The 25,185-nt window shown below is 45.6% G+C and overlaps 1 protein-coding gene across 4 annotated transcripts; it reads left to right on the forward strand.

The window, feature by feature from the left end:
- The first annotated feature begins 1,120 nt into the window (after window positions 1-1,120).
- On the forward strand, window positions 1,121-20,387 carry LOC136461551 (probable pre-mRNA-splicing factor ATP-dependent RNA helicase DEAH9). 4 transcript variants are annotated; one of them, XM_066460821.1, is made up of 24 exons: window positions 1,121-1,291; window positions 1,400-1,544; window positions 2,250-2,324; window positions 3,198-3,287; window positions 3,439-3,518; window positions 3,775-3,844; window positions 3,949-4,034; window positions 4,529-4,598; window positions 4,682-4,777; window positions 5,622-5,727; window positions 6,352-6,398; window positions 6,495-6,578; window positions 6,651-6,704; window positions 7,310-7,410; window positions 7,687-7,777; window positions 8,334-8,498; window positions 16,146-16,235; window positions 16,323-16,394; window positions 16,911-17,009; window positions 17,133-17,219; window positions 17,699-17,752; window positions 19,723-19,802; window positions 19,885-20,042; window positions 20,157-20,387. In XM_066460821.1, the coding sequence occupies exons 1-23, from the start codon at window positions 1,179-1,181 to the stop codon at window positions 20,030-20,032; spliced, it is 2,103 nt and encodes a 700-aa protein (XP_066316918.1). In that variant the 5' UTR covers window positions 1,121-1,178; the 3' UTR covers window positions 20,033-20,042; window positions 20,157-20,387. The 4 variants fall into 4 exon arrangements, 3 of the variants coding, with proteins under 3 accessions (XP_066316918.1, XP_066316921.1, XP_066316920.1); XM_066460824.1 differs by lacking the exon at window positions 16,146-16,235; XM_066460823.1 differs by lacking the exon at window positions 3,198-3,287.
- The last annotated feature ends 4,798 nt before the right edge of the window (window positions 20,388-25,185 follow it).

The following is a 25,185-nucleotide window of genomic DNA, read 5'->3' on the forward strand; positions in this document are numbered from 1 at the left end:
GCTGGGGGACGGGGGTTCGCATGCCAGCAGACCAGCGCACGACACTGCATCGGGGGACAGACACATGCCCACTCGGGCGGGGCCGCGGGGTGCCGGCAGGCCTCTGGCTCCATGCATTATGGAGCAGCCGACCGGGGCATACCAAACCGATTTATGTGAAATTCCTATATGATTTCTACGAAAATCCTATGCTTTAAAGAGGTCCTTAGTAATAATAGATATGTCGTGTTGGCTTTTTGTTTAACCATAATAGTCGGCCTGCTATATTAACACGTCCCTCCCATCATATCCATGGATTGATAGATACATATCGAGACATAGGCTCTCACCAATCAATTGTTAACTCCAACTATCTATAATCCCTGTTCTGCTGCACTACTTCAGTAGTATTTTTCAGCGAACGAACAGTGTTTTTCCTCTAACAACAAATATCAGCATAAGCCAAATTTCAGCGAAATATATTTCATGGTTGATTTTGGAGATGTTGGTATATGCTCTTACATTTTTGCATATACTATTACATTTTTGTAGATATGATGGTGTATTCGCCATCATCTTATATACACTCCCTTGTAGCATTCATTCATCTTTGTGGAGTAGAGAAGGAAAAAAGCTTCATGGAGCAAAGGATACACTCCCTCCATTTCTGCATATTTCAACTGAGTTTTGTGTAAATGTTATAACTTTGTTATGTTTCCTAAAGAGTAGTTTACTATAACAATACTAACTTTGTTATGCATTGCAATATTTCATACTTATTCTTATTGGTTAAAAGTAAGTGTAGGGATATACAAAATGAGACCCCTTTTTCTAGTGTAGGGGTATATATATATTCTCTAATAACATTATTATATAGAGAGGTAAAAGTTACAAAGGTGGGGATTCATGAGATGATATCCTCTATTGAAACTTTTTACAAAAAAAAAACAACCGTTAAACAAACACCACAAGAAAGGAAATGAGATGAGAGAGGAGAGAAAAAAAAAACACTTACTCGTAGTGGGCTATGCCCCAAACCCGCGCGGTGGACTACTGGGCCATGTGTTTTCATGCTGCCCAGCCCAGCCCACGACTGCTTGGCGCTCTGTCGCTAACTTATCCCCACTTCCCCAGCGTCAGCCTCTCGGCTCAGCACCCGCCATCGCTTGCCATCAGAGTCGGCGCTCGGCGGCCAAGCCATGTCGAGGTTCTGGAAGCCGGGGTCGGAGAAGCCGAGCACCCTGCTCGTCGACGACGAGGAGGGCGGAGTCGTCTTCCTACCTTCCTCCACCAGCTCCGCCTCCTCCTCCGGGTGCGCTTCTAAACCCTAAACCTTCTCCTCCGTTCCGCCTTTGTCCTCAAACTCGTTGCTCGACGATTCAAAATCTGAGACTGGGTGTTCGCGCTGTTGCATTGGTAGCTTTGGCTACGCGAGTCTAGAGAGACAGCGGCAGCGGCTGCCGGTTTACAAGTACCGCAAGGCCATCCTCTACCTGGTGGAGCGGCACGCCACCACCATCGTCGTCGGCGAGACTGGCAGCGGCAAGTCCACGCAGATCCCTCAGGTACTCCCATAAGTCCTTCGCTGCTTCATCGAACGCATCGGGGTGTCTAAAGGGATGGTTACGATTTTGCGTGCTGCGCTTCTGTCAGTTGGCATTTGGTCGAACAGCTGCTTCGCGTGGTTGAGTTCCCATAGCAAGCATTCATACATTCTGTATTCTAGATATGCGAATTTTTCGGGGTTGGCTTACTGCCTTAAGGTGACGAGGTCGATGGGTATACTTAACCAGTGCTCAATGTATTTGTGATAATTCTGTTTGGATTTCACCAAACATCTTGTGTGTGCGTTTGGCATATGCCCTTGTAATTGGATTCCTGAGTGGATTAGAACTTGGACAGTAATTCTACATGGAGCTGTCACGACTCCATTCTGTAATGCATTCATCCCTCGAGGTGGTGTTTACCAGCTACCACTGACCATCCACGCCTACTGGTGGTGTTATAGGTTCTGTGTTGTGTGTGTGTAGATCCACATCAAAGCTAGCTCTTATATTGGACATATACACTAGTGTACAATCATTTAGATGCGTGCAATGATCCAAAATGGTGGAAAAGAGGACTAGAGGAGCAAAAATGAGGCAGCAAGAATGCAAGACAGACTAAAGCTTCGAAGCATATAAGCTTCTGAAAACAGAAACCTACAAGTAATTTGTGTTTTTCTTTCCGATTATGTTTTATTTCTAATAATTTTACTGTACTTTGATCAGTACCTTAAGGAAGCTGGTTGGGCTGATGGTGGTCGACTTATAGGATGCACTCAGCCCAGACGATTGGCTGTGCAGGTATCAAGCGCTTTTAATCTTCATTTGTGCTTGTGAGAACTATTTATGCAATACTAGGTCCTTTGTTTTTCGTCTGATGAGGTCTGTGTAGGTATTATTTTGGGGTACACAAAGTATTCCATTTTTCATCTTATATGATGCCACAGTTTGCTCTGTCTACATGTTTTGGATGGTTAAACTTCCAACTGTGTTCTTTCATTAGCTATACTTGCCGATCAAGAAAAAAAATTGTGACCAGGTTTAGCATGCTCTGATTCTGCAATTACTCATCAAACATACATCACATGGTCTGGATCAATATTTTAGTATTGAATTTCTGAAACTTGTACTCACTTGCTGTTATGCCCCCTTGAACATTATTTACTTATCAGAAATTCAATGTTTGATTATATCCTGGTAAAAGGATGTATGCGAAAGAATACCCTATGTACCAATTCAGCATTGGGAAAGTACTATGCTGAACACATACTCATGTGATACTAGTTTTCTTAGATCCCATTCTAGAGCAATCAGTGGGTAGAATAGTATGCTTGACTGACTCGATGGATGCTGATTAGTGACTACAGGTTTAACTAGCGTGACACACTGTTGTGATGTTGTCGTATGGTATTCCTATTATGGTATATAGATGTTTCTCCTTCTCTTTTGCTTCTTATTATTGCCTTTTCAAGAAGGGCGGCCTGGTGCAAGCGGTAGAGTCTTACCGCCTGTGACCGGAAGGTCCCGGGTTCGAGTCGCGGTCTCCTCGCATTGCACAGGCGAGGGTAAGGCTTGCCACTGACACCCTTCTCCAGACCCCGCATAGAGCGGGAGCTCTCTGCACTGGGTACAGCCCTTATTATTGCCTTTTCAACTCATCTTAGTATTGAACAGACGGTTGCATCAAGAGTAGCTGAAGAAGTAGGTGTGAAGCTTGGAGAAGAAGTTGGTTATACAATCCGATTCGAAGATCAAACAAATCCAGTACAATCAAGTTTTACTCCTTACACTAGCTTTCTTTATATGAATCCGGCAATATGAAACATGTTAAACTAATTTGGGTACCAAAGCAGGGTACTCAAATTTGTCACTTTTCTTGTCCTATTAATCTTCTTATGCCTGCCTGGTTTCTCAGGGTATGACCATGATAAAATTTCTCACAGATGGGGTATTGATTAGAGAAATGATGGAAGATCCTCTTCTTACCAAGTATAGGTACGCCCATAAGATTGAATCCCAAATAGTTTACCTGTCTCTTTGTCATTATTACTCAACCATGTTTGATCCAGTAGTAGAAGTGACTTTCTTTTATTCCATATAAGTATATATTGGTACTGGCTAATTCATAATGGAGTAAACTCCTTTTATCTTGGGTGAAAATCCATTAATAACTATCTAATTTGTTGCCTTGGAGGGTTCTATACCAATTCCCTTAACCCACACATTGATCCATGCTCTTCTATTCTATTAGTGTAATTATGGTGGACGAAGCTCATGAAAGATCCATCTCAACCGACATGTTGCTGGGTCTCTTGAAAAAGGTTAATATCTCTTTAATATCAGAGTTGGCTTTCTCTTAATGTTCTTGTTTGTGAATAGTATTTAAATTCCCTGCAATGCCTGTATCTTTACATGGATAAATCAGATTCAACGTCGTCGGCCCGAGTTGCGACTTATTATCTCCTCTGCAACAATTGAAGCAAGATCAATGTCATCCTTCTTCAACATTAGGTCTACCCCTATCAAGAAGTTTCATTTCTTCCTGGCTGCATGTTATTATCTTTTGCCTATAGCCTTGCCAAGTGAAAAGGCGCATTGCCTATCTGGCTATCCTGGCCGTTGAAATTCAGAAATGTTTTCTCAATAACTGCCATGTAGCTATGCTATACTCAATTTTTGGTAGCCATGTAGCTATGCTATACTCAATTTGTGGTAGCCATGATACATGCATAACAGCATAAGCGATAAATCTAAGCATACTGGTATCAGTAGAATCTCATGCAGCATGCCTTCATTCACTGTTTGTTACTTTTAATGAACAAGATAGAGGTATTGCCATGGTTAATGCAATGAGAATCCTATTTATCAACTACATCCAATTGTTAACTCTGATGCATGCATTGGTGACTGGTGTTCAAACATCATATACATCCATCGTATGCACTACTGACTCCATTTCTGCTAACAAGCTAGTACGGTCCTGATCTTTATATTTTACTTCATAGGCGGAAGAATTCCTTGCTTGGGTCTTCTGATGATTTGCCCAGCCCAGAACCTGCTATACTTTCTGTTGAAGTATGTTCTTCTTTTGAGATGAGATAAGCATGGAAGAATGCTGTAATGCTCTTTATTGATAAAGACATAATCTCGTTCTCCAGGGTAAAGGATACACCGTGGAAATTCATTATGTCGAAGAACCTGTCTCAGACTATTTACAGGCTGTTGTGAATACTGTACTTCTTAGTCACGAAAAGGTTGTTTATTTTTTGCTGTTTAATGGAAATTTGGATGTGATTTGGGCTATAATGTGTGATACTTTTGACAATTTGTGACTTCAGTTTCCTTTATTCCCGAAATTGGATTTGTTCTTCGGTATTTTAGTAATTCCATTAAGCTGTTTTTCAACTTATAACAAAACAAACACCAATCTTATTCAGATTACTGTTTCAGATTTTAGATGAAACTCTGCAGCTACCATAAACTCTACTAGTGATTTACATAAGTGCTTGTGAACCGCCATTACTATGTGTGACCTGTATAAGTATTATGTCCAATCACATGCTCATTGTTGAAGCATTGATACTCAAATTATAACTTGGCAGTTACAATAAACTTAATTTTTTTTTCTCGAATACGCAGGAGATCTGCGTATCAATATATTAAGAAGAAAACAATAAACTTAAATTCCTATAGCAAAGTTGATAAAATGTAATCATCAAATCAAATAAAACACTGCTTGCGATTAAGAGATAACATGTTGAAATGTTTCTGGATGAAGCAAGTTGAGAAAAAGAAAGCAAAAACTGTTTCTTATCCTTGTAATTAGCATTTTTATAGTTTAAATATTTACCTACATAGTAAATATTGCCAGTCTGCCTCTCATAAGTTATGAGGTTATGATGTCAGGCAAGGTATGAAACTCTTAAATGTTGCCATCATAGTTCAGATAGGTAGGCATGGTTTCCTGATTCCATTTTACAGTGTTTTTAGTTTCCGAAGTAATACATGGAACTACAATCTTTCATATTATTTCACTGGTAGTTCTCTGGTCAATCGAATAGCATTGCTTTGTCTTCACTTGAAGATTTTTTTCTGCAGGAACCACCAGGGGATATCTTGGTATTCTTAACTGGTCAGGATGACATAGAAGCTGCTGTTAAGTTGCTGAATGAAGAAATTCAACACCTTGGAAGACACTATTTGGGTAATTTCTTCTCTTTGCATCATAGAAAATGGCAAACTAAACTAGGTTAATCCTACTAATTATGATGATATTCTAGAAGTGAATGTTCGGTAGTTATGCTTACGTACAAGGGATTTTTTATTGCAGTTGGTAATAGGGAAGCACCAGACTTGTATCTGGCCAGCTACCCCCCGCGTGGTTTGGAAGTGATTCCAGAATTTGGCGCGCTCAGGAAGGGGTTGAGAATGAGAGAGAATGAATGAACTTAGATATCAGACTTGCTACATCTTTATTAGGGAAGTAGACTGACATTCTGACGCCTTGATAGGCTGCCACTAAAAAATGAGGTTAACAAACTGGATCTTTAGGAGCTGATGGCTAACAAGACAGGTAATATGACCATGAAGCAAGCCACGAAAATAGTTCAAAATAAGGTTGCAACAGCTAAGCTTTTCATGCCAGACAACCCCTGTGCAGCCTATTCAGGCAATCAGGCCATGCATGTCCTGTTCCACACCCAGTCTGAGCCCACCACTGGTATTTGAGCCCCCACATCGCTCTGGCACAAGTCTACCTGTTAAATTGCATTCTGATTGCGGTTGTAAATTTTGGTTTCTAATGCATTCAGATTGCTTCAATTTTCAGACTTGCTGATTTTGCCCTTATACTCTGGCCTTCCGCGGGGAGATCAAGTTAGTAATCCACATTAGTGTTAGTAATAAATTATGTTGCACTTGGCACCTCTCCATCTGCAAGTTGACCCTGCCTGTTTCTCTTTGGCTTTCTAGGATCTCATTTTTGCTCCTACATCAAAAGGGAAAAGGAAAGTTGTGTTATCAACCAACATTGCTGAGACATCGCTGACTCTGGAGGTATTGCATGGTTAGTCTAATGAATACCATGTTGATTGTAAACATGTTATTGATTCTGTGAGTTTGTTGCAGGGTGTGGTGTATGTTGTTGATAGTGGATTTTCCAAGCAGAAATGTTATAATCCGGTACTTCTCATTTCTGTTTCTATGACAAATAGTCCACTATTTCTTTGCAACTTGACTTTAGCACTGCATTCTGCCAGTCATTGGTATAGCTCTACTTTCTGTTCCCTTGTCTTTGAATATTTAAAGTGAACATTCTAATGTCAACTGGTGCAATCACCTTCAGATTCCAACTTGTCTGTGCCCATTTACTTTGTATGCAAGCATGAGAATTCTTGGATTTTGAATCCTGTAATAAATATCTGTGAAGGCATTCATCATGACTAGTTTCAGGCCCCTCTCTTGTTTGCTAGAATCTGGTGCTGTTAATAAATACGTTAATGCTTCACCTTTCAATAGGAGTTGTATACATTTTAAGCACATCAACGTGTAAGAGTAGCTAGGATCAACCGACTCTCAAAAGGGTAAAATTCTTCTCATATCTGAAAAAGCTATTTTTCATGCACCTTTGGGTTAATCATTTTCAGAATCCCTCTACACCTCTTTTTAAGATAGATTAGATCAGATAATTAAAACTGAGACAAAATTCGTTGGTGTACTCTCTTCTTATATTGTTGGTTTTTAGTCTTTTTCTTGTGTCATAACACTGGATCTCTTTTTTGGCTTAGATTTCTGACATAGAGAGTTTAGTTGTCGCACCAATATCCAAGGCATCTGCAAGACAACGAGCAGGCAGAGCTGGAAGGGTGCGACCTGGGAAGTGCTTTAGGTAAGTCAGTTTTGTTATTGAAGTATTATATTTATTTTTGTTAATAATACAAGCAATGATGTTAACTTATGATTCTCCGTTTCTGATGGCAATCATATGCTGCCGTAATTTCAGCATAACTGATTTTGAACACATTTTTATTTTAATATTAATAAAACACTGCAAAATAAATGTAGTTACCACAATAACTTATGTTGTGCGTTCATTTTTCTCCTTGGAGTTGAATTTATCAGTCTTTGTACATCTGGTAATTTCGTTGGATCATATCTCCTGCAGGCTCTATACAGAGGAATATTATCTTAATGAAATGCAGTCAGAAGGAATTCCAGAAATGCAAAGGTCCAACCTGGTCTCCTGCATAATACAGGTACCTTGGTTTGTCTGTTTCCTGATTCTTTTAGCAATACCATTGTATATAAATGCTGTAAACAGATATTTTTTGTGCACCCTACCTTTCATTACTGGTCTTATATGTGGATCTGAAAATGACATATGGATTGCATACAGTATAGTTCCATTTCTTTTTGTTTAGATGTGCAAATATGCTATTACACAAAGATTATTCTTGGATCTGCTGCATCTAACCAGGAAAGTTCCAAAAAAAAGTAATGCAAAACATGGAGAACCAGTCAGAATTTGTTTCGAAAGTTTGGATTGAAGCATGTACTTTGAGTAAATGATGAAAATCACAAAAACTTGCCGTTGGTTTCTTCCACACAGAAGATAATAACTATTAATATTGTTAAGCATAGAATTGAGCATATAGCTAACTTGGTCCAATATGTATATGTCCATGTGACCAACTCTATCTTGCATGTGTGCCTATCTGAATATTGAATAAAGTGTATGACTTTGTAAATAATTCCTTTCTCTTTGAAGTTCACCAATATAATGCCTTGTTGATCTACTTTCCATGATGGCAGTTAAAAGCCCTAGGCATAGACAACATTCTGGGCTTTGATTGGCCAGCTTCTCCATCTCCAGAGGCAATGATTCGGGCTCTTGAAGTTCTATTCTCCCTAGGAATCCTTGATGAAGATGTCAAATTAACAGTACCCACTGGTTTCCAGGTTGCTGAGATCCCTCTGGTATGTACTGTTTAATACTTTTCCCACTGATAACTCCATGTGTAATAGAATGTTCTGAACCTTCTGCTTATGGAATAGTTGCTGTAGGCTGTGTTGAGTTAGCTAATTCTTCGGGTTTGTATTTAGTGAGATTAGGCACTTCCGCAACTGGTATTACTTCAAACCGAGCTCGGTTGAGTTTCCCTGGGATCATTTGTGGACTACTTATCAGGCATCAGGGAAACTAAACAGGGCTCAGTTGGCTGAGGAATGCCCCAACCACCCAAGCTATAGTCCTCGTTGAGCCAAATTTGGGTGCTATTTCTTAATGAAAAATCCCACCTAGTTCCTCCTAGGTTGGAGTTTTTTTTCCTGGACTAATAATCTTTGATTTTTGGAATTACTTGTGAATTTCTAGAAAAAAATGCACAGGCACAGGCACAGGCCACAAAATTCCTGCAATCAAAACCCAAAGGTTGTCTACCCCGTACCCCCTCTTACCTTGGTCCTAGTAAGAGGGGTTTTTGTATGGACCACTATTTTTCCCTATAATACAAAGATACGCAGCTCTCCCGCGCGTTTGAAAAAACCCCCAAAGGTCAATTAAATTGTGGTAGAATTCAGAGCTCTCGAGGGGTCAAACTTTTATCCTACAGTCCTCTCTGGATATTTACTGCAGCAGTGCATTTTTTCTTCAACATGCAGGAGATCTGTGTGCCATCCGTTAATGAATATTTTACAACCCCAACATTGCTTTACACGAGTCAATCAAATTGTACCACGAGAATTTGGGCATTAAAAGTCTAATCTGGCTATTAAGTCGTCACAATATTTGCGTTTAATCAAAATATCGTTGGAAGTATTCAGAGTTCTACTAACTCTCACAGAATAAATTTACTAAGCATGATAAAATGATTGTGTTATTTGAAACCCCTTACTTGGAATGAAAGATTGCAGAGGGAAAAAAGGGGCTATCCTAAGGTCATTCTGATCTGCTGGATTGCAAAATAAATATTGAATCAAACATTTTTGAAATAAAAAACAGGGACATGCATTGTCTTGCAATTACTATTTCAGCATAATACTTAAGGTTATATATTTTTGCCTGACAGACTGCCTGTTAAACTAAATTAAGGAGACTGCTGTGTAGTGCGAAGTATGTAATATGTGCATGAATCAAATAGTTACATGCTTTGCTTTGTGGCTAAGCTTTTGGGGCAGTAGATGCCTGAACCATGACTAGGGGCTCATGTTGGGGACTGAAAGGCTTTGTTGTTGTTGTTGTGCAGTTGCAATGTTTTAATTATTTACTTACCCTTCACTCTGTTATACATCTTTTAGAGCATCTCCAAGAGACTCTCTATATCCTTCCTAAATACTAGGAATAGAGATTTTGGTGAAAAATTACCCTCCAACAGTTTCTCTAAATGGTTATCCAAATATAGCCTTCTTCTATTCCGAGTTTTTTCGCTAGCCAAAAATAGAAGACGAGAATGGCTCTCTAGAGGGCGCACGAGATATAGAAAAACTGTTGGAGAGTGAACAGATATAGAAAGTGATTTTTATGCAAATAACTCTCTAAATGATGTGTTAGTCGCTGAATTCTCACTCTTGGTAGTAGCAGAATTCTTACTCTCATCGAGAGAAGGATGACACTAGGAGTTGGGACAATTTTCTGGTTTATTTCTCAATGCCATGCCAACCCGAGGGGTTGGGGATACATATTTATAGGCTGCTAGCCAGCCAAGCATATGCCAAGATGCTAGTCTAAGATGCTGTCCTAGATGCTATCCTCTAGATGCTATCCTAGATGCTGTCCTCTAGTCTAAGATGCTGTCCTAAAAATAGACCATGCAGCCACAAAGACTATAGTGACCAGCACAGCCCCACAAGGACCACTAACAGCCCCACAAAGACCACAGCAGCCAGACTTATCCATCATTCTCCCCCTAAGTTTTGTGCGTCGTCTTGTGGGAAAGTTGAACCATCCCGGTCCTGGAGCAGAGCTCAAGGAACTTGATCCTCCCAAGGAGCTTAGTGAGCAGGTCTGCAAGCGGGTCCTTGGTGTTGATGTAGCTCGCCTTGATGCTCCCGTCCTCCAAACAGCCTCGGATGAAGTGGTACCTCACCCGGATGTGCTTACTCCGTTCATGGAAAACGGGGTTCTTTGCCAGGGCCAGAGCGGACTTGCTATCCACCCTGAGCTCCACCGCTCTAGTGTCTCTGCCGAGGAGATCACCAAGCAGTCGAGCGAGCCAGAGCGCCTGAGTCGAAGCGGTGGAGGCCGTTATGTACTCGGCCTCGCAGCTGGACAGGGCCACCATCTGCTGCTTGACCGACTGCCAGCTAACGAGGCACTTGCCGAGGAAGAAGAGGATCCCGCTCATGCTCTTGCTGGTGTCGATGTCGCCGGCGTGGTCGCTGTCGCTGTACCCGACGAAGTGTGCCGTCCCAGGGCACCTAGGGTAGTAGAGGCCGTGGTCGAGAGTCCCCGCAACGTAGCGGATGATCCTCTTCACAGCCTGCTGGTGCTCCGTCGTCGGTCGCTGCATGAACCGACTAACGTAGCCGACGGAGAATGCCAAGTCCGGCCGTGTGTGGGCAAGGTAGCGAAGGCTCCCCACAAGACGCCGGTACTGCGTAGCGTCCACCTCCTCCGTCGTGCTGTCGCGGCTCAGCTTCAGCCTCTCCTCCATCGGAGTGAGAGCTGGGTTGCAGTCGGTGAGTCCAGCTAGCTCAATGACGCGCTTGGCGTAGGCGGTCTGTCGAAGCGTGATCCCGGAGTCATCCTGGTGCACCTCGATTCCCAGGTAGAAGGAGAGAGGCCCCAGGTCACTCATCTGGAAGGTGGCCTTCATCTCTTCCTTGAATGTCGCCACCTCCGCATCCTTGGTGCCGGTGATCACCAAGTCGTCTACGTAGACACCCACCAGCAGAGCATTTCCTCCACTGCCCCGCCGGTAGATGGCCGCCTCGTGCGGGCTTTGCTCGAAGCCCATCCCCTTTAGCGTGGAATCCAACTTGGCATTCCACGCCCTCGGTGCCTGTCGCAAGCCATAGAGGGCCTTGCGCAGGCGGAGCACCTTGCCCTCCTTGCCGGGGATCGCAAATCCCGGTGGCTGGTGCACGTAGACCTCCTCCTTCAAGTCGCCGTTAAGGAACGCCGACTTGACGTCCATGTGATGAACACGCCAGCCCTCCTGGGCAGCTAGCGCAAGGAGGAGTCGCACGGACTCCATCCGTGCCACGGGACCGAAGGCGTCGTCGAAGTCGACCCCCTCCTGCTGCACGAAACCTCGTGCCACCAAGCGAGCCTTGTGCTTGACGATGGCGCCGGCTTCATCCCTCTTCAGCTTGTACACCCACTTAAGGGTGATTCGCGCGGTGACCACGAGGAAGGTCAGCAAGCTCCCAGGTGCGGTTGTTCTCAACCACATCCATCTCCAACTGCATCGCGGCGCGCCATGCCGCGTGTTTCTCGGCCTCTGCAAACGACCGAGGCTCGCCGTCGTCACACGCAAGGTGCAACTGCGTCTCCAGGTCGTGAGGCACCGGTCCCGGCACCGGCTGGTCGCCGAGAAGGTTCTCCAGCGTACGGTATCAGCAACGGCTCACCGTCGTGGTACGCGTCGACGCGCTCCTCGTCGTGAGAGAGCGGAGTAGCGAGCTCAACCGGGCTGTGCTCGACACGAGCTGGTGGTGGAGTAGACGTGCCCGGAGAGGTGCCTGTCGGTGCTAGAGTGCGTGGCGTTGCCGGCTGTGGTGGAGCCGGTGAAGAACTCATCGCAGCCGAGGTCCTGGCTGGAGAGCGTGGTGCTGTCGGAGTAGCAGGCGCCGGGGTCGGTGGAGGCTCGGGGACTGGGGTAGACGTGCTCGCCGAAGAAGAGCTGCCTACTCCCCCAGCTCCCTCGAAGTGGACGTACTCGGCAGTGAAGTCGTCGTACGTCAGAGCCGAGTCAGTCGTCCACCGCCTTGTCCCACGCCCATCCTCGCCCTTCGTCGAACACAACGTCGCGCGCCGTGCGCACATGCTGTGTCTTCGGGTCGAGGATGCGGTAGGCCTTCGAGCCCTCCGCGTAGCCGATGAACACTCCCGGAGTGCTCCTGTCATCGAGCTTGCTGATGTGGCCAAGCTCCTTGGCGAACGCGAGGCAGCCGAAGACCCGCAAGTGGGAGACCGCCGGCTTGCGCCCATGCCAAGCCTCGTACGACGTCCTGCCGTCGAGCGCCTTGGTAGGCGAGCGGTTGAGGATGTAGACGGCCGTCACCACCGCCTCTCCCCAGAAGACAGCCGGCATCCCCCTCTGCTTGAGGAGGGCCCGAGCCATCCCCACAACCGTCTGGTTGCGCCGCTCGACGACGCCGTTCTGCTGCGGGCTGTACGGTGCGGAGTAGTGGCGCTGAATGCCCTCGTCAGCGCAGTACGACACAATTTCAGCCGCCGTGAATTCGCCGCCGTTGTCGGTGCGCAGCACGCGCAGCTTGCGGCCGCACTCCGCCTCCGCAGCAGCCTGCGCGCGCCTGATGGCGTCCGCAGCCTGTCCCTTGCTACCGAGGACCATCACCCACATGCGTCGATGAGCAGCAGGAAGTAGCGTCGTCCTCCCGGTGTGGCCGGTGTCACCGGGCCACACAGGTCCTCGTGCACAAGCTCGAGCCTCTCCTTGGCTCAAAAGCTCGCCCGCTGGGGAAAGGGGAGTCGCCTCTGCTTCGTCAACACGCAGACGTCGCAGAGCTGCTCCACATGGTCGAGGCACGGTAGGCCTTGCACCATCTCCGTGGCACTGAGCCGCTTCAGGGCCTCGAAGTGAAGGTGCCCAAAACGCTCGTGCCACTGCCACGCCTCGTCATCCCGACGAGCAGCGAGACAAAGGGGTTGTGCCACCTACATGTTGAGGACGTAGAGTCGATTTGCGCTTCTGGTTACCTTGGCAAGAAGGCGACGACGGCGATCCCAAATCCTCATGACTCCATCCTCAACCACCACGCGTGAACCATTCTCATCCAGTTGTCCCAAGCTGATGATAGAGTTCCTCAACGCGGGGATGTAGTAGACTCCGGTGAACAGCCTGTGCTCACCAGACACGGCGGTGAAGATGACGGAGCCGACGCCCTTGATCTCCACGCCGGAGGCATCCCCAAACTTGACGGAGGCTCGGACGCTAGAGTCAAGCTCGGTGAAGAACTCCCGTTGACCGATCATGTGATGGGTGGCGCCGGTGTTGAGGCACCTCCCGTCAGTCTTGTCGTTGTCGGAGCTGTCGTCGAGGAGGGCATGTGCTTTTGGCTCGTCAAGGTGGAGAGAGCCGCTGCGGCCGGTGTCCGCTGGAGGTAGCTCGATGCTTGCATGTGCCATGAACAGAGCCGGCTCCTCCTCCGCCTGTGCGACATGGGTCTGGCTGCGTCGTGGCTGTCGACAGTCCTTGGCCCAATGGCCAAGCTGGCCGCAGTTGCGGCAGGCGTCGTCTCGTGCCGACTTGTGCTTGCCGGCGGCGCCGCCCTGGGTGCCTCCGCGGGCATCACCCTCGGCACGTCCTCGCGCCCCGGCCTAGGCGTCTCTGCGCGCCTTGCGCGGCTTGCCACGCTTGCGGCCGCCTGTCGCGGAAGAAGGCTCCCCCTTCTTCTGGTCACCTTGGCTGGCAAGCCACTGCTCCCGAGTGAGAAGGAGCTTCCCGCCAATGGTGATGGGCCCCGAGAGAGCCTGTGGCTCATCGCTGTCGACGACCTTGAGGCGACCTATCGCCTCCTCGATCGACATCGTGGAGAGATCCAGCAGAGACTCGATCGAGCGAGCCATCTGCTTGTACTTCTCGGGGACGCAGCGGAAGAGCTTTTCGACAGCTCTCTCCTCGCCGTAGGTGTCATCGCCGAACTGCACCATCTTCTGCAACAGAGTGTTGAGACGGAGAGCAAAGTCATCAACGTCCTCACCTGGCTTGAAGGCCAGGTTCTCCCACTCCTTGCGAAGTGCCTGCAGTGTGGACTTGCGGGCGCGGTCACTGCCGATGCGTGCTGCAGCGATGGCGTCCCAAGCCTCCTTGGCAGTCCGCTTGTTGGTAAGCGAGAACTGCATCTCGGGCGGGACTGCAGCGATGAGGGCATCCAGCGCCCGTCGATCTAGGTCGTAGTCGACGTCGTCGTACCGTACTGCCTCCCACATGTGCCGCACCTGGAGCTTTACCCTCATCACCGCAGCCCACTCGACGTAGTTGGTCTTGGTGAGGGTAGGCCACCCACCGTCGGGACCGACGTCCCTGACAACAGCCTGGAGCCCGTGGTAACCACGGTATCGATCCGGGGAGAGAGAGCCACGCTGCCTGTGAAGGCCGCGCTCTCCATCGACCCGTCGGTACCGATCCGGGGAGAGAGAGCCACGCTGCCTGTGAAGGCCGCGCTTTCCATCGACCCGTCCGCCACCGTTGCCGTGCGCGTCTCCTCCAGGAGCGCCGGCGGCGCATCTGCACCTGTCTGGGCTGCCGCCGCGCTCGTGGGCGTGCGCGGCTGCCCCAGGAGCACCACCGCCGTGCGCGCCTCCTCCAGGAGCGCCGCCAGCGCGTCCGTGCCTGTCTGGGCTGCCGCCACGCTCGTGGGCGTGCGCGGCTGCCCACTGCGCCGCCCGCGCTCGCGCTGCCTCCCTCTCTAGCAGCTCAAGGTCCGCGTCGTGGTGTCGTCAGCGGAAATGGAGCTGCCGATGCTGCCGCGCAGAGCCTCGACCTCCGCTGCCGCCGCACGCGCTGCATTCGCCGCCGCCGCCGCTTCCGCCTCCGCTCTGGCTGCTGCCAGCTCCGCCGTTGCCAGCCTCGACGCCCTTGCCGCCGCCGCAGCGGTCTCTGCCGCGGCAAGTTCGGCCTCCTGCCGACGCCGCGTGCTCGAGGCGACCGAGTGCTGAGACTGCCCTTCGGACATGACGCGCTACCGGGGGGCTGCTGCGTGGGGAGAGGGCTGCTTCAGACGAGCTGCTACTCGTCTGCGCGGGGGAGGAGTGAGCAGGAGCGGCCGGAGCTGCTGCTCGCAGCTGGGGCTGTTGTGTGGCTGGGAGGAGATGAGCAGGAGATGCTCAGGCTATAGGATAGTACGGCTCTGATACCAGTTGTTAGTCGCTGAATTCTCACTCTTGGTAGTAGCAGAATTCTTACTCTCATCGAGAGACGATGACACTAGGAGTTGGGACAATTTTCTGGTTTATTTCTCAATGCCATTCCAACCCGAGGGGTTTGTGATATATATTTATAGGCTGCTAGCCAGCCAAGCATATGTCAAGATGCTAGTCTAAGATGCTGTCCTCTAGATGCTAGTCTAAGATGCTGTCCTAGATGCTGTCCTCTAGATGCTAGTCTAAGATGCTGTCCTCTAGTCTAAGATGCTGTCCTATGCTGTCCTGAAAACAGACCATGCAGCCACAAAGACTATATGACAAGCACAGCCCCACAAGGACCACAACAGCCAGACTTATCCATCATGATGATTTAGAGAGTGAGATTTAGAAAGACTCTTGGAGATGCTCTTATCTTTACATTGCTGAACCTAGCTGTCAACCTCTGCAACTTTGTTGGCCATTCTTATATTATCTGACGCTTGTTTTTCCCCTATATGCTTTGCGATTCTTACAATCGTTCTGAACAACATTCTCTTCCCAAGTTAACATACACTAACATTAATTTCTTACAGGACCCCATGATTTCGAAAATGATCTTGTCAGCAAATGAATTTGGATGCTCTGATGAGATATTGACCATAGCATCATTTCTATCTGTTCAAGTTAGATTTTGTATCTCAGACACTATCTTCCTTTTTCTTATTCTATTTTAACCTTCCAATTATTCTGATACCAAATGGTTTATACAGTCTGTCTGGGTTTCTGTGAGGGGAGTGAAGAAGGAATTTGATGAAGCAAAGCTTCGATTTGCTGCTGCTGAGGTCTGTGGAATCAACATGACACATTTATATTGTCTATTCAGGAACCCTGATGCCACTTAACTGTTAATATTGACTATTATATTGATGCTCACTGCTTTATGAGATCAACATGGGACACCCATTTGTTACAGTAATATAATTGAAGAATATTGCATCATAAAAATATGCCCGTCATTAATTCACCGTGTTCCTGGTTTCCATTTCTGAATTAAAGAGGTGCTTTTGTATTTGAGCAAAATCCTCAACGTCTTACACTGCTTAAAGCGTGTGTGTTTTCTGGTGCGGCATTTGCGCTGATGGCATGGGATCAGCAAGCTTGACACTGGTGACAGGCTGATTGGTGGTTTACCTTTTTTTACTGTGGAGCTTGTATTTAAGATTGGCTTCATTGCCAGTGTATCCATATTTTAGAGCACCTTCCCACATGCATGTCATCAGAAGTATGTGCTTTGTCTGTTTTTGCTCTTGGTTGGTCAATCATATTTTCTTATGCCTTAAATGTATAATGTACCACAGGGAGATCATGTAACATTCCTGAATATCTACAAAGGATTTCACCAGTCTGGAAAATCTAGCCAATGGTGTTACAAGAACTTTTTGAATTACCAAGCACTGGTATGTCTTCAGTACACAAGGTCGTGATCCTTTTAAAATCTGCACATATTCAAACCGTGGTTCTTCAATTGTTCCAAGTGAGGGCACATATTTTTTCATTACATCCTTTTCTCATTACCACAGAAGAAGGTTGTCGACATTAGGGGGCAGCTTCTCAGGATAGTGAAGAGTTTTGGTATACAACTGAAATCATGTGACAGAGATATGCAGGTACGGTATTCGAACTAGTTTTGGCGCCATTATTTTGTGCATATTAGAGTCTGATTTTTCCCACCCAGCATTGCCTTGCTCCCCTATGGCCGATCTTTGACAGTCGGGGTCATCCTCCCACCCTAGGCCAGCAATCAGGAAAGTTTTTATGTCACCGAGGTGGCATCCAATCCAACACACCTGGTTGGCACTAGGCTTAAATTAATGAAGCACTGTACAAATAGCCACACTGAGGATATGTCATATATGTATATGGATCAGGGGACATGCCTAGTGCAACCGCTGTTATGCTAGCCCATATGCTGCTGTTATTCTGTGTCTTAGAACTGGTTAATTTTTTTTATCAACTTTGTACATATACTCTTCCACTGTTATGCTTTTCTGAAGTGCTTTAAATTGTATCCTAATGGGTTCTTTATGATTTGTCTAAAATACCCATGTGCTTGAGCTTACGGCATTGCTATCCTAATATTCTGCAGGCGGTTAGAAAGGCCATTATTGCTGGTTCATTTACTAATGCATGCCATCTGGAGGTATTTGCTCTATTTAATTAAATGTGATCTTTCTATTACATGTACAACAATGTTGTGACTAGTGTTCGAACAAACGATGGTAACACAGATTCCTTCCCGATTAAAATTGGACTTCATCAAGGGTTAGCCTTAATCCCGTATCTCTTTGTCTTGGTAATGGATGAGGTTACCAGGAACATACAAGGGGATATCCCTTGGTGTATGTTGTTCGCTGATGATGTAGTGTTAGTGGACGAAAGCCAGCCAGGGAGTAAATAGGAAACTAGAGTTATGGCGGCAGACCTTTGAGTCTAAAGGTTTTAGATTGAGCAGAACTAAAACCGAATACATGAGATGCGACTTTGGCGGAGTTGTACAGGAGGAGGGAGATGTGAGTTTGGAAGGTCACTAAAACCGAATACATGAGATGCGACTTTGGCGGAGTAGTACAGGAGGAGGGAGATGTGAGTTTGGAAAGGTCAAGTAGTGCCTAAGAAGGATATCTTTTGGTATCTGGGATCGATGCTACAGAGGGATGGAGATATTGATGCGGACGTTAGCCATAGAATCAAAGCAGGGTGGATCAAGTGGCGACAAGCTTCTGGCATTCTCTGTGAAAAGAGGGTACCACAAAAGCTAAAAGGCAAGCTCTATAGAACGGCGATTAGACCGGCTATGTTGTATGGAGCAGAATGTTGGCCTACAAAGAATCGACATGTTCAACAACTGAGTGTTGCAGAAATACGTATGTTGCGATGGATTTGCGGTCACACAAGAATGGACCGAGTTCGGAACGATGATATACGTGATTGCCTAGAGATAGCACCAATTGAAGAAAAGTTTGTCCAACATCGGTTGAGGTTGTGTGGCCATGTCCAAAGGAGACCTCCAGAGGCACCAGTGCATTGTGGAGTCCTAAGCCAAGCTAATAATATGAGAAGAGGTAGAGGAAGACCAAAATTGACATGGGGGGAGGCAATAAAAAGAGATTTGAAAGCTTGGGATATACCTAGATATCTATGTTTGAATAGGAGTACTTGGAAAGCAGCTATTGAAGTGCCTGAACCGTGACTTGGGGCTCTTGGTGGGTTTCAACTCTAGCCTACTCCAACTTGCTTGGGATTGAAAGGCTATGTTGTTGTTGTTGTTGTTGTTGTTGTTGTTGATCTTTCTATTACATCACCAAGCTGATTGGATGGTCCCTTATATATCTGACTTGTAGCCAAAATTTGGTTTCTCCCCTAGAGACGTCTCGTATGATTTGGGCCTGTAAATCTATATTGGTGCGCAGCCAACAAATGGCAACTTGTTAGTATGATTGGGAAAACATTCCCAAGGAGATTAGGTCACTCTAGACAGGCCTAATGATTGGGACTGATCTTTCCCTGGGCGAGCTGTAGCTTGGTTGAACTGGCCCACATAGCTAACTTGTCTCATGTAGTCATGTTTAACTGTGCATTTCTTGAGTTTTCCTTGGTCCACAACATATATCTGTCTTACAATTGTGATCCGTTTACCTCATAAATGTGGTTGTGCGTTTGTCCAAAAAGTTGATCTCTTAGCTGATGTATATGTATGTGTTAACACATTTTTCCAGTTATAGACTTCCACCTTCTTGGTTGCTTACCTAAAAAGGGGGCACATCTATGCTGAAACCTCCCACACAAGGTGGGTCTCAGGAAGGGGATTTCTTGGTAGCCCTTGCTCTCGCTTATTTTGCAAGGAGGCCGATTGGGAGCCTCCTTGTTGCTTAGTGCTTACCATAGCCTGGACAGATTTAGGAAGATCATCTACTCTTTATTCTGCCACTAAGATTAGTTAGCTTCTGTCTGTGACTCTGTGGCTCATTTCAAAACATATGACTTGAGTTCTCTTGTTGGCATGCTGTTGCACATTCTGTTTATCCCAAAGCAAAAGCTATCAATCAGTATGCAGCTAAGTAGCTGACATTTAATTTTTCAGTGATCCTAATCGCTTTCTCTGCTATATAGGAATACAGCCAAAACGGAATGTATAAAACGATTAGGACGTCTCAAGAAGTTTATATTCATCCATCTTCGGTTCTCTTTAGGTGAGCTCAGCAATAATTTCTTATTTTTAATAAATTCGTTTTTTCAGTTTATTTATACCTTTAACGACATTATTGCATTTAGGGTCAATCCAAAGTGGGTTGTCTACCAGTCTCTCGTTTCAACTGACAAGCACTATATGCGGAATGTTATTGCCATTGAAGCATCATGGCTTACAGAAGCTGCACCACATTTTTATCAGTTCCGAACACTCAATCCAGCTCTCCACTAACATTACTGTGGTAATTTCTTTTTGGCTACTCAGTTGTCTTTGCCTTACTTTCAGCAATGTAGTGAAGTTTTAACAATGACTCAATGGCAAGATGAAAGGTGTTAACACCCTTTTTTTCTCCCAGTTGGCTTATCTTCTCAATTGGATATGGGATGACCCCTTTTTTAGTTCAACTGGCAAGACGAAAGGTGTTTTGTAGATCAGAATGGGACCGCCAAAATCATTCTTATCGGTTTATCCCAAAATCACAGGAGCGAGAACATAACCTGACTGCCTCTTGAATTTGCCCACATTTTGTTCGTGTTAGTTTATCAGAGGATGCAGTTTATTAGACTATATAAATGAGTTGTCTTAACTTTCTTTTGCCCCATCAGAGCATGGTTTACCTGCAAGGCTGTTCAATCGGGCAGTGTACTTGTGCTTATTATTTATTCCTATCAGATGGCAATCCCCTTAAATTTCTTTAGCAATAAATAATATAAAGAAACTGCAGCATCTAGTTGCCACTAAGAGAAGCACTCTTTTTCATTATGATGGCACTTAAAAAGGTGAATTCGTCCGTCAATTTACTAACTTGTTTCTGCGGGATGGTACCTTAGTAGGGTAGTTTCATCTGCCGATCAGGTTAAAGTCCCTGAAGAGATGGCAGTATCTGCCGTTTGGTTGCAACTAGTTGCTGTTTATCTTTCGCTCCATGCAGATGCTAGCCAGAAGTAACGGATTACTCGAATGGGCCTGTGGACAGTGGTAGGGCTGTCCCAGTGGGACGCTACCTATTAGGGTTCAAATCTTGGTGTCGCGCTTTTTTTTTGGATTTTTTCTAGAATTTTTAGAGTACACGTATGAGTGCGTATTTGGTGGTACTGGCGCGTTTTTCGCGCACCGGAGGTGACGCCATCTTTCAATCTCTTTTTTATGTGTGTATGGACGCGCACGCGTATGATGTGAGTGTGGAGTGTGTGGGTTGCGTACGTTTTTAAGTTATACTCGATCAAAAGAAAAGAAGTAACCTATTACAATTCATCTTATCCACGTCGATCACACCAGCCTTCTCGTTTTATAATAAACAAATCTTCAAGTAGTATCAAAACGGGAAGAGAAGAGGGCAGTAGCATCTAATATATCCCTTCAAGAAGCAGCGTTAGGGGTTTCCCCTTTCTGTAAGCTTGTTTGACGAGCTGAAAATTACTGTTTATTGATTTGTTGTGAGAGAAAAATACTGTCGCTTCGTTGAAAAGGTATGACTAACCAGACAAGCGAACGGAGCCAAGTGGAGAATCGGACAGACTCCGTATCAAGGGATTGTCTTGGCATTGAGGTAAAGCACAAGTTAGATTTGCTAGATTATCAAAACCTAAAGAGTCGGCTAGTCACGCATGGTATCTAGTGCTCTTCTGATATACTAGTATTTTTTTTTTTTGACTGAGTGCCCCTTGGTTGAAAAAGGAGAAGTATATGTTTTTCCAATGGAAAAGGGACAGTCCGTCCTCTTTACTTGGCTACTGGTTGGTAACATGGATCCCAATTTCGCACCAGTCGAATCAATCTACTTCACTTTGAGTGCTTTTGGCAGCAATTGCTCCCTTTCGGCGTCCGGATATGTGAGCTACCAGCGGTCTATTTGATCCTATAGTTGTCAGTTCACTAGTTATTAGTCTAGATTAGCTTTCCTTTATCAACTAGTTAGTGAGGTGTGGATTGAAAATTGGTCGAACTATTTTGATGGTTTAGGACTAAACTTAGATTGATTATTAGCATTATTTTATCTTCGCATCGCAAAACTTATGTTTGTGTAATGGTTGTAGTTGTTGTTATTTTTGCTAAATTGGAGCCTATGCTCATTATTTGTTTTTTCTTGTTGACAATACCCCTACTCAGTGTTAAATTCCTGGCTCTGCTCCTTGTAAAAACTTTATAGTGCTTAGTTAGTAATATCTAAACAGGCCCTGTACTAGGTACTATGAAGTTGTAGAGGCTAGAAACTACTCCCTTCGTCCAAAATAAAAGCACGTTTAGGATTCTAAGGGGCCCTTTGGCACGGCTCATCGAGCAGCTTCTAGAGCAGCTTTTGATGAAGCCGTGCCAAACGCTCGAGCCCAAAACGGCTTGCGACCGAGAGCTAGCAAAAGCCCCACAAAATGCGGTGAGACAGTTCCTCCGCCCGCCAGAAGCCAAAAAGTGGCTTATTCCGGCTCCTCCTCCACACTTTCCATCCTTGTCCCCGGCTTGCTCTCTCCCTGCCGCCGCGTGCCGACGGCCGCCGCCGCGCCGGCCTCGAGCTCCACCCCGCGCGGCTTCGATCTCCCTGCACCGCTCCGTCGGCCTTGAGCTCCGCCCCACCGCTGGCTCCCTGCTCCGCCCCGCCGGCCTCGAGCTCCAGCTCCGCCCCACTGCCGGCCCCTCCCTGCTCCGCCCCACCGCCGGCCTCGAGCTCCCCCGCCAGCCTCCTGCTATGCCCGAGAGAGAGAGAGAGAGAGAGAGAGAGAGAGAGAGAGAGGGGGAGGGAGGGAGTGGGTGACAGGATAAGGAGTGTGGCCGTTCGGATAAGGAGAAGAAAAGAAGGGGAGAAGGAAAGAAAAATAAAAAAAGAAAGAAAAAGAAAAGAAAAATGAAGAGAAAAAAGAAAAAAGAAAATAGAGAAAAAAATATAAGGGTATTTTGGACATTTGACATTTTCTTTACAACTAGGAGAAGCCGTTTTGCCAAACGTTTTCGTACAAATAAGCCAGAGACAGAAAAAAGCTGATTTTCCATATAAGCCAGAGCCTGAGCTAGTTTTTTCACGAGCCAAAGCCGTGCCAAACGGGCCCTAAGTATGCAAGTTACTGTACCTGAGAAATTACAATTTTACCCCTAAAAAAGTGTAGCTGGCACTGTAATGATTGCCGTAGCATTCGAATGAAGCCAACAACAGTACAATGGATGAGAGGCTTCTGGAATCCAAGGAAGAGGTAGCCTCCTTTGGGGTTTCTCATTTTTTTTTCCACAACTTAATATTTTATTGTCTTGGTCTAACGTGTTTCCTTGGTCCCACGCCTTATATTGTCTTTTATTTTGGGACAAAACTTGAAACACAGATGTGTTTTTATTTTGGGCCGAGGGAGTAGTAGAATGTGATGTGATGACTAAGGTTGAGATGTCATGCACAGCGAATGGTGGCTTGCTGCGCCCAAGGATTTGAATTACCGTGCCGTGCATCAGGTGATAGCGACAGGTCCGGGGGAGGTACCCGTCTCTGTCTTGTGGATCCGAGCATGTCATCTCTCCCCCCCCCCCCCCCCCCCCCCCCCCCCCCCGGCCCACAGGCCACAACGCGCGGCGATCCCGCGTGCGTTTCAGCAGCCCAGTCGCGTCCCGTGGCCCGTGCCTCGTCCGCATCCGTCACAGTCAGTGTGATACTTGTGGTTAGGGGCTTCAGGCTCCATGAATCGACGCAAGGCACTGCCAACGATGCTGAGAGATACTGTACTGTAGCACTGATGTACTCCCGCGTTCCCAATTACTCTCTACGGTGCCGTTCGGCTGACGAGAATCTGGATTGTTCTTTTTTTTTTAGCCGGAATAGTTTTTTTCTCTCACAATATTTTAACCAGAACAGTGTTTTTCAGCATAAACAATGCATTTTTCATACCAGCCGAATGCAACTACGTGTTGCGTGCCAGCAAATATAGTTCACGTTTGACCAAATTTTTAGTAAATATTATTTACATTTACGGTTCCAAAATAATTTATGATAAAAATATATTTCGGAATTAATCTAATGATAATTATTTGATATCATAAATATTGATAGTTTTTTTATCTATAATTGATCGAACTTGTAAGATATAAAACAACGATACTATACTAGAATTGCATTATTTCTTGGACGGCAGGAGTATGGCACCATGGTAATCGTGTCGTTCAAATTTTCTCAAATTTGATTAAGTTCATAGAAAATATTAGCAATATTTGTATCTCTGAATAAATTTACTAAGAAAATAGATTTAACCATATCTAATGTTACTAATTATGACTATAAATATTAATATTGTATTTATATATTTAGTCAAAGTTAAGTAGGTTTGACTTCTCAAAAAATAACGACAAATTAAAAAAAATGACAAAGGGAGTAGCAAGGAGCTGTTTTGATTTTCGAGGTAAAAATAAATTGAATAAGAGGAAGAGCTAGCGGAGCCGCCAGGATTTCAAGCTTCACCAGCTCCATATATGCTACAATAGTACTATAGTAGTCTACAACCTTGCTTGGAACGGCTTCTCAGCTGCTTTCGGTGAAAAAAATTGGACAAAGGCCCCCAAACGCAGCGCTTCGGCACCGGCCATCAAGGTTCTGCAACTGGGGAGTCGGAACTCACATGTTCATGTCTTTAGAAGCTGTATATATGAAATCTTTATACGACCTATTTGTTTGGCTTATAAGCCATATGTTTTCAGCCAACGAACAATATTTTTCTCTCACAATAAATCAAACGGTACTTTCAGCCATGGCTTATAAGCTAAGCGAACAGGACAATATATATACACTTGCCATGTTGAAACTTAAAACAATGTTAAACCATACATCATGGATGCCACCATCGCTCAAGCTAACAATAACGCGACTCCTTTTCCAATAAAAAAAAAGTAACACGGCGAGGTAATAATAGTCAAAACACGGACGCCAGCACGATGGCATGGGATTCTCATCCATTCGCGCAACGCGGCCACTCCGCGGACCCAACACCGGTTAGCTAGCCCTACCCCTTTCTATAATATAGTAATAAATATAAATATAAATATAAATACAAATATAAATCTAAATCTAAATCCAAATCCGAGCCCTTTTAATTTAATTATTTTCCGATCAAAGCTTGCATGCAAGCGACACGTGGCCAGTTGCTTGGAAAGCCTGTGCGCCTTTTGCACAAGCCCCATCTGTCTCCCTTGCATTTTGGTGGAATAACCCATTTCTCATGTATATGCTAATTATTAGCTTATGAGAAATGAGGTAGTGATAGATCAACTTATTTTATTCCATAAACTAAATACATAAAATGAAGAGTGAGAAGAAGATACACCACCTCATTCCTGGAACCAAACACACCGGAAGCGTACCAGCGATAGCAGAAAGCGACCGGGTGTTTTTATTTCCAATTTCAATTTGCCCAGTATGG

The sequence above is a fragment of the Miscanthus floridulus genome, chromosome 6 (genome assembly GCF_019320115.1).
Source record: "Miscanthus floridulus cultivar M001 chromosome 6, ASM1932011v1, whole genome shotgun sequence".
In the NCBI taxonomy this organism is placed as follows: Eukaryota; Viridiplantae; Streptophyta; class Magnoliopsida; order Poales; family Poaceae; genus Miscanthus; species Miscanthus floridulus.